Raw genomic sequence first — 25,060 nt, 5'->3', positions numbered from 1 at the left:
TGTCTACGCGCTTTCTCTAATGTCTACGCGCTTTCTCTAATGTCTACGCGCTTTCTCTAATGTCTATAAGCTTTCTCTAATGTCTACGCGCTTTCTCTAATGTCTATAAGCTTTCTCTAATGTCTATAAGCTTTCTCTAATGTCTATAAGCTTTCTCTAATGTCTACGCGCTTTCTCTAATGTCTATAAGCTTTCTCTAATGTCTACGCGCTTTCTCTAATGTCTATAAGCTTTCTCTAATGTCTATAAGCTTTCTCTAATGTCTATAAGCTTTCTCTAATGTCTACGCGCTTTCTCTAATGTCTACGAGCTTTCTCTAATGTCTATAAGCTTTCTCTAATGTCTACGCGCTTTCTCTAATGTCTATAAGCTTTCTCTAATGTCTACGCGCTTTCTCTAATGTCTATAAGCTTTCTCTAATGTCTATAAGCTTTCTCTAATGTCTATAAGCTTTCTCTAATGTCTATAAGCTTTCTCTAATGTCTATAAGCTTTCTCTAATGTCTATAAGCTTTCTCTAATGTCTACGCGCTTTCTCTAATGTCTATAAGCTTTCTCTAATGTCTATAAGCTTTCTCTAATGTCTATAAGCTTTCTCTAATGTCTATAAGCTTTCTCTAATGTCTATAAGCTTTCTCTAATGTCTATAAGCTTTCTCTAATGTCTATAAGCTTTCTCTAATGTCTACTCGCTTTCTCTAATGTCTATAAGCTTTCTCTAATGTCTATAAGCTTTCTCTAATGTCTACGCGCTTTCTCTAATGTCTACGCGCTTTCTCTATAATGTCTATAAGCTTTCTCTAATGTCTACGCGCTTTCTCTAATGTCTATAAGCTTTCTCTAATGTCTACGCGCTTTCTCTAATGTCTATAAGCTTTCTCTAATGTCTACGCGCTTTCTCTAATGTCTATAAGCTTTCTCTAATGTCTATAAGCTTTCTCTAATGTCTATAAGCTTTCTCTAATGTCTATAAGCTTTCTCTAATATCTATAAGCTTTCTCTAATGTCTACGCGCTTTCTCTAATGTCTACGCGCTTTCTCTAATGTCTATAAGCTTTCTCTAATGTCTATAAGCTTTCTCTTATGTCTATAAGCTTTCTCTAATGTCTATAAGCTTTCTCTAATGTCTATAAGCTTTCTCTAATGTCTATAAGCTTTCTCTAATGTCTATAAGCTTTCTCTAATGTCTATAAGCTTTCTCTAATGTCTACGCGCTTTCTCTAATGTCTATAAGCTTTCTCTAATGTCTATAAGCTTTCTCTAATGTCTATAAGCTTTCTCTAATGTCTACGCGCTTTCTCTAATGTCTATAAGCTTTCTCTAATGTCTATAAGCTTTCTCTAATGTCTACGCGCTTTCTCTAATGTCTATAAGCTTTCTCTAATGTCTATAAGCTTTCTCTAATGTCTACGCGCTTTCTCTAATGTCTATAAGCTTTCTCTAATGTCTATAAGCTTTCTCTAATGTCTACGCGCTTTCTCTAATGTCTACGCGCTTTCTTTAATGTCTACGCGCTTTCTCTAATGTCTATAAGCTTTCTCTAATGTCTATAAGCTTTCTCTAATGTCTATAAGCTTTCTCTAATGTCTATAAGCTTTCTCTAATGTCTATAAGCTTTCTCTAATGTCTATAAGCTTTCTCTAATTTCTACGCGCTTTCTCTAATGTCTACGCGCTTTCTCTAATGTCTACGCGCTTTCTCTAATGTCTATAAGCTTTCTCTAATGTCTATAAGCTTTCTCTAATGTCTATAAGCTTTCTCTAATGTCTATAAGCTTTCTCTAATGTCTATAAGCTTTCTCTAATGTCTACGCGCTTTCTCTAATGTCTATAAGCTTTCTCTAATGTCTACGCGCTTTCTCTAATGTCTATAAGCTTTCTCTAATGTCTATAAGCTTTCTCTAATGTCTATAAGCTTTCTCTAATGTCTATAAGCTTTCTCTAATGTCTATAAGCTTTCTCTAATGTCTATAAGCTTTCTCTAATGTCTACGCGCTTTCTCTAATGTCTATAAGCTTTCTCTAATGTCTACGCGCTTTCTCTAATGTCTATAAGCTTTCTCTAATGTCTATAAGCTTTCTCTAATGTCTATAAGCTTTCTCTAATGTCTATAAGCTTTCTCTAATGTCTATAAGCTTTCTCTAATGTCAAGATTTGGTGTCAATATATATGTGTATGACTATGATCTATATGTGAACGTGTTTTTCTGTTTGTATGCCCTCTGTATGATTTATCTGTGAGCTTGTTTTTCTGTTTGTATGCCTTCTGTTTGATCCGTGAACTTGTTTTTCTGTATGTATGCCTTCTGTTTGATCCGTAAACTTGTTTTTCTGTTTGTATGCCCTCTGTTTGATCCGTGAACTTGTTTTTCTGTTTGTATGCCTTCTGTTTGATCCGTGAACTTGTTTTTCTGTTTGTATGCCTTCTGTTTGATCCGTGAACTTGTTTTTCTGTTTGTATGCCTTCTGTTTGATCCATGAACTTGTTTTTCTGTTTGTATGCCTTCTGTTTGATCCGTGAACTTGTTTTTCTGTTTGTATGCCTTCTGTTTGATCCGTGAACTTGTTTTTCTGTTTGTATGCCTTCTGTTTGATCCGTGAACTTGTTTTTCTGTTTGTATGCCTTCTGTTTGATCCGTGAACTTGTTTTTCTGTTCAGTTTGTTTGACTCACTGTCATAGCCCAACACTGACTTGTAATACTGTTACAGCCAGCGTCTCCCCCAGTTGTTCAATACTTTGATCTATTGATTTCTTCACTTAATCATGACAAGCAGTCTTATCATTGTCCAAAATGAAGACTCCAGATGTCGCACCGCCCCATTCCTTCCTCTGCAAGCCTCATTCTCAGGGTGTTAGGCTACGGTCAATATTTCCTTAACCGCGTTACTTTTAAAACCATCAGTAATTTTTGGTTTCCCATGACCGAGACTTCGCACGTGCTTAATAGGATTGCCTTGAGTACTTGACGTCTGTGCTGACCTGTTGCTTTTATTGACATCTGGCCGTTGACAGACAGTCTCTGGTCTAGTCACTCAATTGATATAAGCCGGGAGTTGGACCTGTCTATTGGTCTCTTGTCTACCTACGACTTGAAGTCTAAAGAAAAAATCAGAGACTAAAGCATTTTACATCTATCCATGGCTTATAGCTTTATACTTGTATCCAATCTTCATAACATTTTACATGTATTCAATCTTGAAAGCATTTTACTTTTATCCAAGCGTTATAGCATTACATTCACTCCTTACTAGTGAAGAATAATTTGTTGTGAATTCTCTTACTATAACGAACATTAGAAGAACGTTATTCTCTAGTATTTTCTAGAACTATTCACTTGCTGCCACACTAAGCATACATTCTAGATAGTTGTATGTGTACATCTTTGTCAGTCCTTGAGATAGTTGTATGTGTAAATCTTTGTCAGTCCTTGAGATAGTTGTATGTGTACATCTTTGTCAGTCCTTGAGATAGTTGTATCTGTACATCTTTGTCAGTCCTTGAGATAGTTGTATCTGTACATCTTTGTCAGTCCTTGAGATAGTTGTATGTGTACATCTGTGTCAGTCCTTGAGATAGTTGTATGTGTACATCTGTGTCAGTCCTTGAGATAGTTGTATGTGTACATCTGTGTCAGTCCTTGACTCCAAACCTACTCGATCCAATAATAACAAGTTGGTTTAGAGGAGAGAGAATGGAGGAGAATTTAGACGAGGTCTAATAGTTCTATATTATATGCTTCTCTTATACTTTCAAATAACTCGTAGACTTACTAGCGCATAACTCTATAGACTAAAATCTAGCGCTAGCAAATAACTCTTTAGACTAAAATCTAGCACTAGCTACTAATGTTTAAATTGACACTTATTGGCAAGTTATTCACATTGAAACTTCTCAATACAAAAACTGAAAATTCAATTTAAAATTCACTTGAAATAAAACATTGTGTTTTATCATCTGGACATTGTGTTTTATCATCTGGACATTTTGTTTTATAATCTGGACATTATTTCATCGTTTGCTTATCGTTCACTTTAGTGCGGACCTTTAGGGGAATGGTCAATTCTTGTTGATTGTGTACCAGTTAATGACCAGTGTCCAGACACCAGACACGCCCAGTTGACCTAATTAAATTTCACAGTGACGCGCGCACTTGCCATTCATTCACACTGTCTTCAGATTTAAACACAGACACTGGTAGACAGTCTCTTTCATCTTGTAAGATTTAAACACAGTGACACATGTACATTTCTAAGCCACGATTTGACTAGTTCTGGACATTGTATGTCTGCATGGTTCGCAATTCAAATGTGTGTACAGTACTGTCTAGCTTAGAATTCAAATGTGTGTACAGTACTGTCTAGCTTAGAATTCAAATGTGTGTACAGTACTGTCTAGCTTAGAATTCAAATGTGTGTACAGTACTGTCTAGCTTAGAATTCAAATGTGTGTACAGTACTGTCTAGCTTAGAATTCAAATGTGTGTACAATAATGTCTAGCTTAGAATTCAAATGTGTGTACAGTACTGTCTAGCTTAGAATTCAAATGTGTGTACAGTAATGTCTAGCTTAGAATTCAAATGTGTGTACAGTACTGTCTAGCTTAGAATTCAAATGTGTGTACAGTACTGTCTAGCTTAGAATTCAAATGTGTGTACAGTACTGTCTAGCTTAGAATTCAAATGTGTGTACAGTACTGTCTAGCTTAGAATTCAAATGTGTGTACAGTACTGTCTAGCTTAGAATTCAAATGTGTGTACAATAATGTCTAGCTTAGAATTCAAATGTGTGTACAGTACTGTCTAGCTTAGAATTCAAATGTGTGTACAGTAATGTCTAGCTTAGAATTCAAATGTGTGTACAGTACTGTCTAGCTTAGAATTCAAATGTGTGCACAGTACTGTCTAGCTTAGAATTCAAATGTGTGCACAGTACTGTCTAGCTTAGAATTCAAATGTGTGCACAGTACTGTCTAGCTTAGAATTCAAATGTGTGCACAGTACTGTCTAGCTTAGAATTCAAATGTGTGTACAGTACTGTCTAGCTTAGAATTCAAATGTGTGTCTAATTGGAGTCATGTTTCCATCATTTCTCATTACTTCTCTAAATTCAGAACTCATAATTGATTCATTAATCTTAGCATTTGGAGTCCTACATAATTAAATAATTTCATTTTTTTACTAAAAGAAAAGCGCATAATAATCAATCCATTGTACCTTTTTTGTCTGATAATGTGTTCCTCTGGCTGTGGATTACAAACTCCTGATCTAATAAAGAAACTAAATGTATTTCAGATCCAAGTGAGGTTCCTACTAAATGTATTTCTTCCACTGTGACATTGGACATCAACGCCAGAGTCCAGTTCATTGACTTTGAAGGTCGCTCCGATGGCAAGTCGATCAAGAAATATTTATCACAAATGAAACCAAAGCAACTGGTAAGACTTTTGATACCGTGTCAGTTGGTAAACAGTGAGAATTATCCCACTAAGCAGTGACAATGATCCCACTAATCAGTGACAATGATCCCACTAGGACTCTAAGAAACAAATTCAAGGAGACTAGTTAGATAAAAGATCCTCATCAAACTCTGAGTGAAGGCTTGACAAGCTCATATCCTCTCTTCAGACAAGTATACACATGCATGCCAAGAACCTGTGACCTGTCTAGACGGAGATCTGCAAGTCTGGGCCAATCGGTTGGGTGGGGGGGGGGAGAAACCGTTAGTCCAAGTCCTGAATTATGGCGAAACATGAACCAACGGGACAGTTGCCCGTGCTATAAATAACTTGTTCAGGCCTAGAAAGCCTCCATCACAGGGAGGTACGGTCCATTGATAGGTCTTTAAGTTGTGGCTTCATTCGTGTCTCTCTGCTAGTACCTGGATCATAAACATTGATGCATTGGAAGTGTCTCTCTGCTAGTACCTGGATCATAAACATTGATGCATTGGAAGTGTCTCTCTGCTAGTACCTGGATCATAAACATTGATGCATTGGAAGTGTCTCTCTGCTAGTACCTGGATCATAAACATTGATGTATTGGAAGTGTCTCTCTGCTAGTTCCTGAATCATAAACATTGATGCATTGGTTTAGTCCACCTAATGTGTGTCTGTGGTCGCTCTCTTGGCGACCTAAGCAGTAGCCACTAATGCCTTTGGGTCGTCCCTTAGAGCAAGTAGTGAAAACAGTCCAGACATTATCAAAGACCGGTTAATGTAGGCAGGTGTCACAGACTCGTTTGAGACTCACTGTGGCATGAAGTGATTTTGTAATCACTTGATCATCTCGTGCTCTTTTGCACAGGAACGCTCTCGGTCTGAAACTGACACGGAAGTTGTGACTTGGTCCTTGCCGACGTACCAGACGCCATGTGTAGTTGGGGAACAGAACAATGAGTTTATTCTGAACAGGGAGCTGTAACTCTATTTTATGAGGTTAATAGTTGAGTGTACGTTGTGCCTTGGGGGCTGCTACCAAATGTCTTTATTCAATGTATTTAGTGCATTGTGTCCGTTGTCTGAGTAATACACTCCAAGAGACATTCGCGTTAGCAGAAGCAAAAAATCACCAAGAGAGATGTGGACATGTCTAATCATACTTTACTAGTCGACCTGGCGGCGTAGCATACGCCGCTATTTTGCAGGGCCGGCCTTAGGCCACTGCAACCTATGCGACCGCAGTAGGCCCCGCACTTTTATAGGACACGCACTTTCATAGGACCCGCTCTAATTCAATGTGTATAAATGATTTAATTAAACCATGAAAATAACTTTAAAAAAAGATATCCCGAGCCCTCCTGTCGATTTAACAGGAGCTCCTGGAAATCTCCCGAAATTGCAAAAGATACAAAAAAGTCCTTAAAATATACGGAATATATAGACAAATATTGTCATTTTGGGGTGTCATTCAATATGGAAAACGCCAATCCTACGCGCGATAAATATTATCCGCTTCCCTACCCAAACTTGGCCCCGTGATATCCATTTCGCATAGGGCCCCACAATGGTTAAGTCCGGCCCAGCTATTTAGTGACGGGTGAATATACATAGTAGATTACTTGTTCTCTTTCCATGACTTCTTGGTCACAATGGTTAAGTCCAGCCCAGCTATTTAGTGACGGGTGAATATACAGAGTAGATTACTTGTTCTCTTTCCATGACTTCTTGGTCACAATGGTTAAGTCCAGCCCAGCTATTTAGTGACGGGTGAATATACAGAGTAGATTACTTGTTCTCTTTCCATGACTTCTTGGTCACAATGGTTAAGTCCAGCCCAGCTATTTAGTGACGGGTGAATATACATAGTAGATTACTTGTTCTCTTTCCATGACTTCTTGGTCACAATGGTTAAGTCCGGCGCTGCTATTTAGTGTTTGCAAAATGTTTGTAAAATGTTTTACATGTTTCGGATGTTCCTTCAGAGTTGAAGGGGGATGGGAGCGGGCAGGGTTTGATAAATCCAAACGACAGTCCAGCGCGCAAACCGCACGACCAGGCAGCCATCAGTAGTGACCGGTGAATACTTGTTCTCCCCCCCCCTGTTATTTGTTCGTGGGGTGACTATCCGCAGAAATAAGAGAGTGATTTTTTTTAACTTCTTCTTCTCGTCCAAACTCTTGAGCGACGAAGAGAAATATATATACATAGAAAGCTACACACTCCTAAACCTCAGTTATGTTACAGCAGCGTCTACCAACGTGGAGTGGACAGGAGAAAGGCAGTTATATTGAGCAGACATTTAAGTTTTATTACTTTGAGCAGAGATTTCAGACCTATGACATTTAGCAGAAATTTCAGATCTATGACATTTAGCAGAGATTTCAGATCTATGGCATTTAGCAGAAATTTCATATCTATGACATTTAGTAGAGATTTCAGATCTGTGACATTTAGCAGGGATTTCAGCTTTATTACTCTTAGCAGAGATTTCAGACCTTTGATGTTTAGCAGAGATTTCAGACCTATGACATTTAGCAGAAATTTCAGATCTATGACATTTAGCAGAGATTTGAGATCTATGGCATTTAGCAGAAATTTCAGATCTATGACATTTAGCAGAGATTTCAGATCTGTGACATTTAGCAGGGATTTCAGCTTTATTATTATTAGCAGAGATTTCAGACCTTTGATGTTTAGCAGAGATTTTAGACCCATGACATTTAGCAGAAATTTCAGATCTATGACATTGAGCAGAGATTTCAGATCTATGACATTGAGCAGAGATTTCAGATCTATGACATTTAGCAGAGATTTCAGATCTGTGACATTTAGCAGGGATTTCAGCTTTATTACTATTAACAGAGATTTCAGACCTTTGATGTTTAGCAGAAATTTCAGATCTATGACATTTAGCAGACATTTCAGACCTATGACATTTAGCAGAAATTTCAGATCTATGACATTTAGCAGAAATTTCAAACCTATGACAGTTAGCAGAGATTTCAGATCTGTGACATTTAACAGAAATTTCAGACCTGTGACATTTAGCAGAAATTTCAGATCTATGACATTTAGCAGAGATTTCAGACCTATGACATTTAGCAGAAATTTCAGATCTATGACATTTAGAAGAATTTTAAGATCTTTGACATTTAGCAGAAATTTCAGATCTATGACATTTAGCAGAGATTTCAGATCTATCTCATTTAGCAGAAATTTCAGATCTATGACATTTAGCAGAGATTTGATATCTATGACATTTAGCAGAGATTTCAGATCTATGGCATTTAGCAGAAATTTCATATCTATGACATTTAGTAGAGATTTCAGATCTGTGACATTTAGCAGGGATTTCAGCTTTATTACTCTTAGCAGAGATTTCAGACCTTTGATGTTTAGCAGAAATTTCAGATCTATGACATTTAGCAGAGATTTCAGACCTATGACATTTAGCAGAAATTTCAGATCTATGACATTTAGCAGAAATTTCAAACCTATGACAGTTAGCAGAGATTTCAGATCTGTGACATTTAACAGAAATTTCAGACCTGTGACATTTAGCAGAAATTTCAGATCTATGACATTTAGCAGAGATTTCAGACCTATGACATTTAGCAGAAATTTCAGATCTATGACATTTAGAAGAATTTTAAGATCTATGACATTTAGCAGAGATTTCAGATCTATGGCATTTAGCAGAAATTTCATATCTATGACATTTAGTAGAGATTTCAGATCTGTGACATTTAGCAGGGATTTCAGCTTTATTATTATTAGCAGAGATTTCAGACCTTTGATGTTTAGCAGAGATTTTAGACCCATGACATTTAGCAGAAATTTCAGATCTATGACATTGAGCAGAGATTTCAGATCTATGACATTGAGCAGAGATTTCAGATCTATGACATTTAGCAGAGATTTCAGATCTGTGACATTTAGCAGGGATTTCAGCTTTATTACTATTAACAGAGATTTCAGACCTTTGATGTTTAGCAGAAATTTCAGATCTATGACATTTAGCAGACATTTCAGACCTATGACATTTAGCAGAAATTTCAGATCTATGACATTTAGCAGAAATTTCAAACCTATGACAGTTAGCAGAGATTTCAGATCTGTGACATTTAACAGAAATTTCAGACCTGTGACATTTAGCAGAAATTTCAGATCTATGACATTTAGCAGAGATTTCAGACCTATGACATTTAGCAGAAATTTCAGATCTATGACATTTAGAAGAATTTTAAGATCTTTGACATTTAGCAGAAATTTCAGATCTATGACATTTAGCAGAGATTTCAGATCTATCTCATTTAGCAGAAATTTCAGATCTATGACATTTAGCAGAGATTTGATATCTATGACATTTAGCAGAGATTTCAGATCTATGGCATTTAGCAGAAATTTCATATCTATGACATTTAGTAGAGATTTCAGATCTGTGACATTTAGCAGGGATTTCAGCTTTATTACTCTTAGCAGAGATTTCAGACCTTTGATGTTTAGCAGAAATTTCAGATCTATGACATTTAGCAGAGATTTCAGACCTATGACATTTAGCAGAAATTTCAGATCTATGACATTTAGCAGAAATTTCAAACCTATGACAGTTAGCAGAGATTTCAGATCTGTGACATTTAACAGAAATTTCAGACCTGTGACATTTAGCAGAAATTTCAGATCTATGACATTTAGCAGAGATTTCAGACCTATGACATTTAGCAGAAATTTCAGATCTATGACATTTAGAAGAATTTTAAGATCTATGACATTTAGCAGAGATTTCAGATCTATGGCATTTAGCAGAAATTTCATATCTATGACATTTAGTAGAGATTTCAGATCTGTGACATTTAGCAGGGATTTCAGCTTTATTACTCTTAGCAGAGATTTCAGACCTTTGATGTTTAGAGAGATTTCAGACCTATGACATTTAGCAGAAATTTCAGATCTATGACATTTAGAAGAATTTTAAGATCTTTGACATTTAGCAGAGATTTCAGATCTATGACATTTAGCAGAGATTTCAGACCCATGACATTTAGCAGAAATTTCAGACCTATGACATTGAGCAGAGATTTGATATCTATGACATTTAGCAGAAATTTCAGATCTATGACATTTAGTAGAGATTTCAGATCTACGACATTTAGCAGAAATTTCAGACCTATGACATTGAGCAGAGATTTCAGATCTATGACATTGAGCAGAGATTTCAGACATATGACATTTAGCCGAGATTTCAGATCTATGACATTTAGTAGAGATTTCAGACCTATGACATTTAACAGGGATTTCAGATCTATGACATTTAGCAGAGATTTCAGATCTGTGACATTTAGCAGGGATTTCAGCTTTATTACTATTAGCTGAGATTTCAGACCTTTGATGTTTAGCAGAGATTTTAGATTTTTGACATTTAGCAGAGGTTTCAGACCTATAACATTGAGAAGATATTTCAGTTGTATTACTTTTAGCAGAGATTTCAGACCCATGGAATTTAGCAGAGATTTCAGACATATGAGATCTGGAAGTTTTCTGACGTATGTTAGAGATTTCAGATTTATTAGATTTAGCAGAGATTTCACATTATGAGATTTAGCAGAGATTTCAGTTTTAACACTTTTAGCTCAGATTTAGCTGAGATTTCAGATCTATGAGATTTCAGTCCTATTAAATTTGGCGATATTTGGTAGAAGTGTTTCTACACTAATCTAAGAGACATCTCTTAGGTCACTTATCAGGAACATCGATTCAAGCCACATTTGTGTGTTTCTTCCATCGATTCAAGCCACATTTGTGTGTTTCTATCATCGATTCGAAACCCGTGCCTAATTAGATGCACAGTTCAAGCATTGATCGTCAACAAATGTGTATTTTAGATTTGAACATCCAGACCCAATGTTTTATTTTCGGCCTGATAATTTTTTTTCCTTATGTTTCAAATAATGTTGAATCTAGAAAACGTTGTCAAGAATGTGCACCAATCAAAAGCTCCCCCTGGAGGACTCCAGTAGTTCTCCGTAAACTTGGGTTGAGCCTCGTTTTGACTGTTTCCCAGATAGCTTTAGAAGATGTTGGAATCGATCCACTTTGTGACGTGACGGGAATTCCCGATACTCTTATCTAAACCTCTTCTTTCCACTTCCGGCAAGTTTCTGGCTTTGAAAATGGCTGGTGGTTTTTCTTTTGACTATTTGGAAGTAAAATTTGATGTTTTCATTGAACATTCACTAGACATTAAATTAGGTTGAAATTGTTCAGAGTTAGTGGCCTTGCTAAGCTTGAATGAATTACTTGACTGAACTTGACTTCATGTCTCGATCTATGAAAGTGTGGACTGACCAAAAGGAAAGCGAAAGACTGACTGTCAGATTGACCAGAGTGACTGATTGTACCACGGAGGGGACTGGTTCTAAAAATGTAGTGATTGTTTTAAATATTGATTCTGCTTAGAGCTTTGAAAGTTTGCCAAGAGAAGATAAGCGAGTACAAAAATCGCCTGTTATTTGTTATTACTTACCTTGTGCATAGAACAACTCAGCACCTGTCACCATGGAAACGACAGCGGTTCATTTCTCCCAAAAACATTTTTTTATTCACAGTTTCATCCCAGTACTATTTTTATAAAGCCGACATAGTCCAAAGAGTCAACAAACTAATGTAGAATAGCACCAAGTTGTACTTCAGTTGTTCAAAGCGCCATATTTCGATCTAGAATCAACTGTTCCATGGGAAGAGAAATGTTGCATTGGGTGCCAAAATAAAGTGTGGGAAGGGGGGGGGGGTCCTGTCATTAAACAACTGTCGAATATTTTGAAATAATATATAGAATTGAGAAGAATAGTCAGAGATTGTTAGTAGAATTTTTTTTTTTTTTTTTTTTTTGCAGAATTAACTGGCCAAAAGTGTGAGACGTTCTAATTCATCGGGCTAGAAGTTTATTGGGGAGGGCGTTCAAATGCGGGCCGTTTTATTGGAATTGCAAAAAAAAAGGGGGGGGGGCAGGGAGGTTCAGAACCAAATGACTTTTTACCCGCAGTTTCGTCTTTTCCTAAAGAGGAGAACAAAAAGTGTGCAGAATGGCGGGTGTAGCAGTTTCAGTTATATAGGAAGAGCAGCTGCATTGCTTATCAAACTAAGATAGAACGCCTATGCCTAGTAACAAGATCTAATGTACAGGCCTAGTGCCAAGAGCTAGTATACAGACCTAAGGCCAAGATCTAGTATAAAGGCCTAGTGCCAAGATCTAGAATACAGGCCTTAGTCCAAGATCTAGTGTACAGACCTAGTGCCAAGATCTAGTGTGCAGGCCTAGTGCCAAGATCTAGTGTACAGGCCTAGTGCTAAGATCTAGTGTACAGGCCTAGTGCCAAGATCTAGTGTGCAGGCCTAGTGCCAAGATCTAGAATACAGGCCTTAGTCCAAGATCTAGTGTACAGGCCTAGTGCCAAGATACAATATACAAGCCTAGTGTCAAGATCTAATATACATGCCTTAGGCCATGATCTAATATACAGGCCTACTGCCAAAATCTAATATTCCATGCCTAGTGTCAAGATCTAGTGTACAGGCCTAGTGCCAAGATCTAGTGTGCAGGCCTAGTGCCAAGATCTAGTGTACAGGCCTAGTGCCAAAATCTAGTGTGCAGGCCTAGTGCCAAGATCTAGTGTACAGGCCTAGTGCCAAGATCTAGTGTACAGGCCTAGTGCCAAGATCTAGTGTACAGGCCTAGTGCCAAGATCTAGTGTACAGGCCTAGTGCCAAGATCTAGTGTACAGGCCTAGTGCCAAGATCTAGTGTACAGGCCTAGTGCCAAGATCTAGTGTGCAGGCCTAGTGCCAAGATCTAGTGTACAGGCCTAGTGCCAAGATCTAGTGTACAGGCCTAGTGCCAAAATCTAGTGTGCAGGCCTAGTGCCAAGATCTAGTGTACAGGCCTAGTGTCAAGATCTAATATACATGCCTTAGGCCAAGATCTAATATACAGGCCTAGTGCCAAAATCTAATATCCCAGGCCTAGTGCCAAAATCTAGTGTGCAGGCCTAGTGCCAAGATCTAGTGTACAGGCCTAGTGCCAAGATCTAGTGTACAGCCGTGTACAGACCTAGTGTACAAGATGTAATGTAAAAGATGTAGTGTCTAGATTTGATTTAATAGAACATATTTTGTATGTTTAGATTTTAATCCATGGTCCCGAGGAAGCAACTCTGAATCTTGGAGATTACTGTCAAACATTTGTTGAAGGCAATGTTTACTGTCCCAGAGTTGGAGATGTTATTGATGCCACCACAGAGAGACATATCTACCAGGTAATTGATCATCCGTAGTGTGTACACTAACACTCAGAGACACAAACACACACACACACACACATACGTATTGGTTAATGTAGGCTACATAATCAGTGTCATAACTCGTATCAATAATGAACATAATTCTGTAACCGTTTACCCATCTAACATTTTATTGTGAATGTTCTTTTATTTGTTGTCCTGGATCAGGCATGTCACTTTGCATGCGGCCCTCAAGAATTATCAAAATAATGTTAAATTATGAAGCGTTCACCAGTCAGCACTCATGTTCATGTCAAATATTGACTGCTACTAAATAGATAAAAACTAAAACGTAACCATCAACTTCGTTGAACTTATGAAGCAGTCTTTAAGGATCAGAGTTTTGGAAACAATTTTTGGAAAATATATTTGACATGTGGTCATTTCATTTATTTATGAACTTTCAAGTACTCTTTTAGGTTAAGTGTTGAGGTGTTCACTTTGTAATTCATCGCTATCCATTTTATTCATGCCCGTGGCTTAAATCAACGCCAATTTTCAATGTTTCTGGATGACTTTGGACACAGTAGTAGTTCCACGTGAGGAGCAACTGACGAATGGGTTCAGGATTTGCCATTTGCTGTTGATCTCACTGGTCACCTGACTTTAACTTGAAACTTCAAGGTAAAGACAAAATTGTCGCAACTGTGTGTGATGATATGAAGTGACTTCAAGAAAAGTGACGACTGTGGATAAACCAAATATCAAGAGAAAACCTTGTTCACTTCTCAACGTGTTAGGATTAGTTAGGAACTAAAAGATTAAATACGGCTGCAACATTTGGTAAATAGGCCCTACACCTGGAATCGTTATTTAGATGCTTTCAATAACCGTTTTCGTGACTTCGTTTCATACGAGCAAGAATTTTCGATATTTGTATCTCCATTTTCATTTGATTCTGAAATTGCTGCTGGTAATGTGCAACTAGAGCTGATAGAGTAGCAGTCAGATTCTTTGTTGAAATCGAAGTAAATAGAATTGGCTGTGCCAAAATTGTACAGTTATTTACCTGAACGGTAGGTTGAATTGCGAAATTTGCAGCTAGAATTCTTGATGTGTTTGCAAATTGCTAGCACTGATCTCTGTGAGCAGTTCTTTTGCATAATGAAAGCTACAGAAACACCTCACCGTTTGAGATTATCTGATCAAAATTTGTCATCAGTGATGAAAATGTCAGTGACAAACAAACTTCAACCTGACATTAACAAACTTGTATCCCAGAAAAGATGTCAAGCTTCAGGACAGCAAAAATAATGCGTGATATCACTACAAATTTAGCTAACTAAGGGACAGGTATTCCATTAATTAATGTATTCTATTGTATTGTTTCTAATTTACATACAACTAGTAGGCCATGCTTTCTAAATGATTTTTGGCCGCGGCCCTTCAAGTCATAGTAGATTTTGTATGTGGCCCATACATCTTAATGAGTTTGACATGCCTGTCCTTGATGGTCTAACATTTCTCTGACTAGTTTCTAGTGAATTTCCTCGAGTTTGTTGGAGACTCCACTGAAGATTTTGTGACTGGGACTGACTGCTTAGTTTCTAGTCACTCCAACTGCTAAGTTTCTAGTCACTTCAATTGCTTAGTTTCTAGTCACTCCAACTGATAAGTTTCTAGTCACTCCAACTGCTAAGTTTCTAGTCACTCCAACTGCTAAGTTTCTAGTCACTTCAACTGCTTAGTTTCTAGTCACTCCAACTGCTAAGTTTCTAGTCACTCCAACTGCTAAGTTTCTAGTCACTCCAACTGCTAAGTTTCTAGTCACTCCAACTGCTAAGTTTCTAGTCACTCCAACTGCTAAGTTTCTAGTCACTCCAACTGCTAAGTTTCTAGTCACTCCAACTGCTAAGTTTCTAGTCACTTCAACTGCTAGGTTTCTAGTCACTCCAACTGCTAAGTTTCTAGTCACTTCAACTGCTAAGTTTCTAGTCACTCCAACTGCTAAGTTTCTAGTCCAGTGTTTCTCAAACTGTGTGCCGCGGCACACTAGTGTGCCGCCGAAGATTTGCAGGTGTGCCGCGGGAGTTTTCAAAACACCACACGTGCAGCGTTACACAGGTCTGCCTACTATTAAATTTGTATTTTACATTGCGATGACATCTCCTCTTACAGCGACCAGTAATAGTAGTGGATCGCTCCATTATGACGGAAAGGAGTGTTAGCTCTTCAGGTTATGGAATTGTCCACTATACATATATTATTATAATGACTAAAAGTTGGCCGCCTTAGCAGACGTACAGCAGTTCTTGAATTGGTAACGATAATAATAAGCGATGTGTTTCATGTAAATTTGTTAGGTGTATGCTAATAATAACAAATTATCACTAAGCCTTATTCATTGTTATCCATGGAGAAAGACGTTAGCAAGAATGAAACTGCGAAAGCGTTAAATGAAAAGCAATGAACCAAACGAAGGTACAAAGAAGATTACATCGGATATGGTTTCATATCTTCGGGACCTGAAGATACTCCATTGCCATTCTGTCTGATCTGCAATGCAATTCTGTCGAATGAGGCGCTTGTTCCAAGCAAATTGAAGAGACACTTGGAAACAAAATATCCAGCTGTAAAAGCGCAACCGAAGAAATACTTTGAAAACATCAGGGCTCAACAAAATAAACAAGCTAAAAAAAACTTACGAAGTACCTAAAGCTGCCAGAAAAGGGATTGGTTGCAAGTTATAAGGAAGCTCAGTTATTAGCAAAACGCAAGAAAGCACAGACAGAGGCTGAATCGGTCATTGCACCAGCTTTAGCAAGAGTTGTTGAAACTATCCTTGGACCCGATGCCGCCGAAAAGTTAAAAAAGTTCCTTTGTCAAATGATACTATCTAGCGCAGAATTGAATACTTATCTTCAGATTTACTAGATAAATCTGCGAACACTTCGACGTGACTGACGATGAAATGTCTCTGCTGTGGTCTCTTCAAGGCGAAGATATTTTCAAAGTGGTGAACGAAAACATTTTGCTATTCAAACTACAGTGGAAAAACTGTCAGCGTTTGCACCGATGGCTGTCATTCCATGCAGGGAAATAGAAAGGGATTCGTCACTCTTGTGCATCAAGAAAATCCAAATGTATTAGTTGTTCACTGCTTGATCCACAGAGAAGCTCTTGCCTTCAAGTCTTTACCGAAAGATTTGATGTCTATTCTGGATCAAGTGATTGAAATTGTAAACTTCATCAAATCTCGACCGCATGCATCCCGACTTTTCTCTCAGCTCTGTGAAGCAATGGATTCAGACTACAAATGTCTCCTGTATCACACCAAGGTTCGTTGGCTCTCCAGGAGAAAAGTGTTAAAGTGTGTCGTCCAACTCAAGGCTGAGCTAATTTCATTCTTGGGGGCTGAAAAAAAAAAGACTGGATTTTCTATTAATGACGAGATCTGGTGGGTTAAGGTGACAATTCTCTGTGATTTATTTGACAAATTAAATTCATTGAATTTAAGTCTTAAAGGACCATCGGAAATCATCATCACTGTATCATCTAAACTGAAGTCATTTGGTGAAAAATTGTCTTTGTGACAAAGTAAGATCTCGAAAGGACTACTTTCCTACTTACAATGAATGTGCTGCAACTAAAGAAATCGCCTCCAAACTTCTGGACACTTTGACACACTTGCAGTCAGCATTGCAGCATTACTTCCCAAAAGTTGGAAGTAATGAGTATGGATGGGTCAGTTATCCATTTGGAAACAATGAATCTACAAATCTGACAATTGAAGAAGCAGAGCAGCTCATTGATTTAAACAAACGATGCAGTTCTTAACAAGTTTTGCCGAGAAAAGCCTGGATGTGTTTTGGATTTCAATCAAGTTATATCCTGCAATCAGTTTAAAAGCAATCAAAATAATTCTTCCCTTTGCATCTTCATGGTTTTGTGAGTTTGGATTTTCAGCACTGACTGAAATCAAGTCTAAGAAAAGAGAGAGACTTCTTACAATAGACGATGAAATGCGAGTTTGTTTGTCGACTTTGGAGCCTCGATTAGATCGCATTTGCTCTTAAAAAAACAGGCACACTCTTCACATTAAATGTAATATTTAAAAACGGGTAAAAAAATTTTTTTTTCTTTTTAAAACAACTGTTGCTCTTCGTGGTGTGCCGCGAAATTTTGTAATTTTTTTACTGTGCCGCTAGACAAAAAGTTTGAGAAACACTGTTATAGTCACTCCAACTGCTAAGTTTCTAGTCACTCCAACTGCTAAGTTTCTAGTCACTCCAACTGCTAAGTTTCTAGTCACTCCAACTGCTAAGTTTCTAGTCACTCCAACTCCTAAGTTTCTAGTCACTCCAACTGCTAAGTTTCTAGTCACTCCAACTACTAAGTTTCTAGTCATTTCAACTGATAAGTTTCTAGTCACTCCAACTGCTAAGTTTCTAGTCACTCCAACTGCTAAGTTTCTAGTCACTCCAACTGCTAAGTTTCTAGTCACTCCAACTACTAAGTTTCTAGTCACTCCAATTGCTAAGTTTCTAGTCACTCCAACTGCTAAGTTTCTAGTCACTCCAACTGCTAAGTTTCTAGTCACTTCAACTGCTAAGTTTCTAGTCACTCCAACTGATAAGTTTCTAGTCACTCCAACTGATAAGTTTCTAGTCACTCCAACTACTAAGTTTCTAGTCACTTCAACTGCTAAGTTTCTAGTCACTTCAACTGCTAAGTTTCTAGTCACTCCAACTGCTAAGTTTCTAGTCACTCCAACTGCTAAGTTTCTAGTCACTCCAACTACTAAGTTTCTAGTCACTCCAATTGCTAAGTTTCTAGTCACTCCAACTGCTAAGTTTCTAGTCACTCCAACTGCTAAGTTTCTAGTCACTCCAACTGATAAGTTTCTGGTCACTCCAACTGCTAAGTTTCTAGTCACTCCAACTGATAAGTTTCTAGTCAATCCAACTGATAAGTTTCTATTCACTCCAACTGCTAAGTTTCTAGTCACTTCAACTGCTAAGTTTCTAGTCACTCCAACTGATAAGTTTCTAGTCACTCCAACTGATAAGTTTCTAGTCACTCCAACTGATAAGTTTCTAGTCACTCCAACTGCTAAGTTTCTAGTCACTTCAACTGCTAAGTTTCTAGTCACTCCAACTGCTAAGTTTCTAGTCACTCCAACTGATAAGTTTCTAGTCACTCCAACTGCTAAGTTTCTAGTCACTCCAACTGATAAGTTTCTAGTCACTCCAACTGATAAGTTTCTAGTCACTCCAACTGATAAGTTTCTAGTCACTCCAACTGCTTAGTTTCTAGTCACTCCAACTGCTAAGTTTCTAGTCACTCCAACTGCTTTCAACTCAACTAATGGTGTCAGGATGATGAGCTCTCCACTCCCTTGTACCACGTGACTCTGTGCCGGAAATGGCTTTATTTTGTGTGTAGTTTGAAGACTTGCCCTGCTCCTCCTCTTTCGACTTCTTCCAAGTTTCAATATTCTCTGAAGTGTCTAACAAAACATTGAGTACATTTGAAATGGTGTCTAACAAAACATTGAGTACATTTGAAATGGTGTCTAACAAAACATTGAGTACATTTGAAATGGTGTCTAACAAAACATTGAGTACATTTGAAATGGTGTCTAACAAAACATTGAGTACATTTGAAATGGTGTCTAACAAAACATTGAGTACATTTGAAATGGTGTCTAACAAAACATTGAGTACATTTGAAATGGTGTCTAACAAAACATTGAGTACATTTGAAATGGTGTCTAACAAAACATTGAGTACATTTGAAATGGCCTCAAGAGAAACTTACTTGGAGATGATCGAATGGCTGGAGGGTTTTGAGACAGTTCTTTAATGTCATTTGGACAGGCGTTTATTTCCTGCCAAATTTTCAAACATTCTTTTTTACAGCCGGTATTTCGTTAGTTCTCCCTGAATATTTACTATGAAGTCCGGGTGCCGGAGTAAAGATGGAGACATCAAAACCTGAATATTTGTCGATAGACTTTTATAACACATCTATGGAGAGGGAGAAACCTATTCCAAGTCGGGCTGGCAGTAGTAAACTAGGCCTAGAAAGTAAAAATGTTATTTTGAGGCTACATCTATCTTCGGGCCAACACTTGGATGTGTGTAGCTCACAGGAGCAGCCCAATACTAAATCAGTGTTTTGAGAAGGTGTCAGGATGGAGTATTCCCAAAGCTTTCACTCTGTCTGTCTGTCTGTCTGAGAAGTCACTCGCGTACTGTCACTGTTCTTGTTTGGATCAAGAGGAAATGTGCCCTTGGTCGATGACTTGAATCAATCTCAAAACGAACAAGTTCATGTGTTATAGATTGGTAGTTGGCATTAATTGATTTTGTTTGAAATTTGAAAAGGATAAAATATCTTGCAGTATTGACAGATGTGTCAGTAAGTGTGCAGTTCTTTCCATAATAAACGTTTTGTTGTTGGTTTGTATGTATTTATTTATATTTTGCTTGTTTACAAATTAGTTTCTGAAAACGTTTTAATGCGATGAACGCTGTGTCACTTAACATAACATCCAGTGAATGGAGAAGTGAGGCCTATATCCAGTGAATGGAGAAGACTTGTGAGGTCTATATCCAGTGAATGGAGAAGTGAGGCCTATATCCAGTGAATGGAGAAGTGAGGCCTATATCCAGTGAATGGAGAAGTGAGGCCTATATCCAGTGGATGGAGAAGTGAGGCCTATATCCAGTGAATGGAGAAGTGAGGCCTATATCCAGTGAATGGAGAAGTGAGGCCTATATCCAGTGAATGGAGAAGTGAGGCCTATATCCAGTGAATGGAGAAGTGAGGCCTATATCCAGTGAATGGAGAAGTGAGGCCTATATCCAGTGAATGGAGAAGTGAGGCCTATATCCAGTGAATGGAGAAGTGAGGCCTATATCCAGTGAATGGAGAAGTGAGGCCTATATCCAGTGAATGGAGAAGTGAGGCCTATATCCAGTGAATGGAGAAGTGAGGCCTATATCCAGTGAATGGAGAAGTGAGGCCTATATCCAGTGAATGGAGAAGTGAGGCCTATATCCAGTGAATGGAGAAGTGAGGCCTATATCCAGTGAATGGAGAAGTGAGGCCTATATCCAGTGAATGGAGAAGACTTGTGAGGCCTATATCCAGTGAATGGAGAAGACTTGTGAGGCCTATATCCAGTGAATGGAGAAGACTTGTGAGGCCTATATCCAGTGAATGGAGAAGACTTGTGAGGCCTATATCTAGTGAATGGAGAAGACTCGTGAGGCCTATATCCAGTGAATGGAGAAGACTCGTGAGGCCTATATCCAGTGAATGGAGAAGACTCGTGAGGCCTATATCCAGTGAATGGAGAAGACTTGTGAGGCCTATATCCAGTGAATGGAGAAGACTTGTGAGGCCTATATCCAGTGAATGGAGAAGACTTGTGAGGCCTATATCCAGTGAATGGAGAAGACTTGTGAGGCCTATATCCAGTTGCTGAAGAATATTAATATTTCTCATGTCTATGATCTGTGGCATATATTAACAAATTTTCACATGGGATATAACTCAATAAATGGAGTAGCATAACTCTGGTTTGATAATTTGAAGTAATAGTGTTGTGGTTCTCTATGACTAACGAATACCAGTTGCCATTGTCACCTTCTCACTACAATCTTTACTAGTTGTCATTTAGATATTCTCACTACAACCTATACCAATTGTCACCTTCTCACTACAATGTATACCAGTTGTCACCTTCTCTCTACAACCTATACCAGTTGTCACCTTCTCTCTACAACCTATACCAGTTATCACCTTCTTTCTACAACCTATACCAGTTATCACCTTCTCACTCCAACCTATACCAGTTGTCACCTTCTCACTACAATGTATACCAGTTGTCACCTGTTCTCTACAACCTATACCAGTTGTCACCTTCTCTCTACAATGTATACCAGTTGTCAGCTTCTCTCTACAACCTATACCAGTTGTCACCTTCTCACTACAACCTATTCCGGTTGTCACCTTCTCACTACAACCTATACCAGTTGTCACCTTCTCTCTACAACCTATTCCGGTTGTCACCTTCTCACTACAACCTATACCAGTTGTCACCTTCTCTCTACAACCTATACCAGTTGTCACCTTCTCACTACAATGTATACCAGTTGTCACCTTCTCACTACAATGTATACCAGTTGTCACCTTCTCACTACAATGTATACCAGTTGTCACCTTCTCTCTACAAACTATACCAGTTGTCACCTTCTCTCTACAACTTATACCAGTTGTCACCTTCTCTCTACAACCTATAACAGTTGTCACCTTCTCTCTACAACCTATACCAGTTGTCACCTTCTCACTACAATGTATACCAGTTGTCACCTTCTCACTACAACCTATGCCAGTTGTCACCTTCTCACTACAACCTATACCAGTTGTCACCTTCTCACTACAACCTATGCCAGTACTATGTATTAGATCCAAGCACTGTGTGAATCTTTCCTTATCAGGTGCGGCTTAGAGATCATCTGGTCAGTTCTCTGGAACTTTCAAAAGCCAAAGATATGGAGCTGGCCTGGGTAGATGGACAGTTGGATGTCCCCCCAGTGGAGGAAGAAGAGGAGGAGGACATGGAAGAAACGGAGGAGAGTAGCAAGGAAATTAACAAGAAGAGAAAAGGTTAGTCACAAGAATAGTCATTTCATTCTAGTAGTTTGTAATACAGCTGGGATTCAAGTACCATTTCTGACCTAGCAATCTATAGGGCAGAGGATGTTACGGTGATCTGTTTCTTTGGCCAATGGTTAATTAGCAGAGTGTCATGTAGCCAGCACAATGACAAATCACCTTTACTTTCCCAAACTAAAGGTTCATTACAGCTGCCCTGTGCATTAGGTTCAAGTACAGTTTTTTTTTCCTTCTGTTTGTTCACAGATCAACTCTCCACAAGTTTACCAACATTAGAAGCTTTACCTCCAGCTCTGGTAAGTTGAATACTGAAATCTGGTTAGTTAAGTGAACATCTAGACCCAAAGTGTTGACATCTAGTTCTATACAGCCAAAGTGTTGACAACTAGTTCTATACAGCCAAAGTGTTGACATCTAGTTCTCTACTGCAGCCAAAGTGTTGACATCTAGTTCTATACTGCAGCCAAAGTGTTGACATCTAGTTCTATACTGCAGCCAAAGTGTTGACATCTAGTTCTATACTGCAGCCAAAGTGTTGACATCTAGTTCTATACAGCCAAAGTGTTGACAACTAGTTCTATACAGCCAAAGTGTTGACATCTAGTTCTCTACTGCAGCCAAAGTGTTGACATCTAGTTCTATAATGCAGCCAAAGTGTTGACATCTAGTTCTATACTGCAGCCAAAGTGTTGACATCTAGTTCTATACTGCAGCCAAAGTGTTGACATCTAGTTCTATACAGCCAAAGTGTTGACAACTAGTTCTATACAGCCAAAGTGTTGACATCTAGTTCTCTACTGCAGCCAAAGTGTTGACATCTAGTTCTATAATGCAGCCAAAGTGTTGACATCTAGTTCTATACTGCAGCCAAAGTGTTGACATCTAGTTCTATACTGCAGCCAAAGTGTTGACATCTAGTTCTATACAGCAGCCAAAGTGTTGACATCTAGTTCTATACTGCAGCCAAAGTGTTGACATCTAGTTCTCTACTGCAGCCAAAGTGTTGACATCTAGTTCTCTACTGCAGCCAAAGTGTTGACATCTAGTTCTATAATGCAGCCAAAGTGTTGACATCTAGTTCTATACTGCAGCCAAAGTGTTGACATCTAGTTCTATACTGCAGCCAAAGTGTTGACATCTAGTTCTCTACTGCAGCCAAAGTGTTGACATCTAGTTCTATAATGCAGCCAAAGTGTTGACATTTAGTTCTCTACTGCAGCCAAAGTGTTGACATCTAGTTCTCTACTGCAGCCAAAGTGTTGACATCTAGTTCTATAATGCAGCCAAAGTGTTGACATCTAGTTCTATACTGCAGCCAAAGTGTTGACATCTAGTTCTATACTGCAGCAAAAGTGTTGACATCTAGTTCTATACTGCAGCAAAAGAGTTGACATCTAGTTCTATACTGCAGCCAAAGTGTTGACATCTAGTTCTATACTGCAGCCAAAGTGTTGACATCTAGTTCTCTACTGCAGCCAAAGTGTTGACATCTAGTTCTCTACTGCAGCCAAAGTGTTGACATTAGCAATAGTCTGAGTTCATTAGGCTGATGGAGGAAATGATTTCAACATACGGCTAGTGTGTTTTTGTTTCTAATGTTTCTTTGTCTGAGCCTAGAGACTAAAAGAAATCCATTTGAAAACTACTTTATGTGTTAGATGAGAATTTAATCTAAAAAAAAACTTAGCCACTTTATGTGTTAGATGAGAATTTAATCTAAAAAAAAACTTAGCCACTTTATGTGTTAGATGAGAATTTAATCTAAAAAAAAACTTAGCCACTTTATGTGTTAGATGAGAATTTAATCTAAAAAAAAACTTAGCCACTTTATGTGTTAGATGAGAATTTAATCTAAAAAAAAACTTAGTCACTTTATGTGTTAGATGAGAATTTAATCTAAAAAAAAACTTTATGTGTTCGTTGAGACAGTAATCTTATAATATGGCTTGTCTTCGAGTTATCTAATATATGAATACTAAACCTTAGTTACTTAAAGCTGAGAGTGTTATTCAATGCATGTCTCCACAGGTTCCAGCTCACCCAGCTGTTTTTATCAATGAACCCAAACTTTCTGATTTTAAGTTGATTCTGATCAATGCTGGTGTTCAGTGTGAGTTTGTTGGCGGAGTTTTAATCTGTAACAATCAAGTAGCAGTCAGACGTGTAAGTTTCTTTTTTTTTTTGTTTAAGTTCTTATTAGTGTTTCTTTTTTCTGTGAAGTGTCTCTGAAGTAAAAGGTTCATTTCTTGATGTCACTACACTAAGTTTGTTTCCTCTTGCTGCTAAACTTTGTTTTGTTTTATCACCAAATGCTATGCATTAATCATGATGAGACTGTACTTGAGAAACTAGATCTTAACTTGAAGGCTATTTTATTTGTCTTTTCAATGATGATCATTTTGACTTGTGAATTCTAAAATTTTTCCTCAGGATGCTGCAGGCCAAATGAAACTGGAAGGAACACTATGTGAAGATTATTTCAACATTAGAGAGATACTGTACCAGCAATTTGCTATTGTATAGCTTTCAATACTATTGGTTGTATTATAGTTTCAAGCTACTAAATAAATGTTCATTTTATTATGTTGACACAGATTTGGTCTCTGATTTATTGTCTGATTTATTGACTTGGTCTCTGCTGTAAAATCAAAATAAGAACTTA

General features: G+C 37.9%; 1 protein-coding gene across 5 annotated transcripts in view; it reads left to right on the top strand.

The window, feature by feature from the left end:
* Positions 1-24,987, top strand: part of LOC106070474 (cleavage and polyadenylation specificity factor subunit 2-like) — a 193,342-nt gene extending 168,355 nt beyond the window's left edge. For all 5 annotated transcript variants that reach the window (XM_056024600.1, XM_056024603.1, XM_056024602.1 and 2 more), the window contains 6 exons: positions 5,290-5,432; positions 13,615-13,746; positions 22,221-22,389; positions 22,645-22,694; positions 24,427-24,561; positions 24,829-24,987. In XM_056024600.1, coding sequence (XP_055880575.1) covers positions 5,290-5,432; positions 13,615-13,746; positions 22,221-22,389; positions 22,645-22,694; positions 24,427-24,561; positions 24,829-24,921 — 722 coding nt within the window. In that variant the 3' untranslated portion in view covers positions 24,922-24,987. The remainder of the gene's footprint in view (positions 1-5,289; positions 5,433-13,614; positions 13,747-22,220; positions 22,390-22,644; positions 22,695-24,426; positions 24,562-24,828) is intronic.
* Positions 24,988-25,060: the final 73 nt, after the last annotated feature.

This window comes from Biomphalaria glabrata, chromosome 3 (genome assembly GCF_947242115.1).
Source record: "Biomphalaria glabrata chromosome 3, xgBioGlab47.1, whole genome shotgun sequence".
Lineage (NCBI taxonomy): Eukaryota > Metazoa > Mollusca > Gastropoda > Planorbidae > Biomphalaria > Biomphalaria glabrata.
The sequence above is the reverse complement of the archived record's forward strand: the minus strand, read 5'-3'. Positions and strand labels throughout refer to the sequence as shown.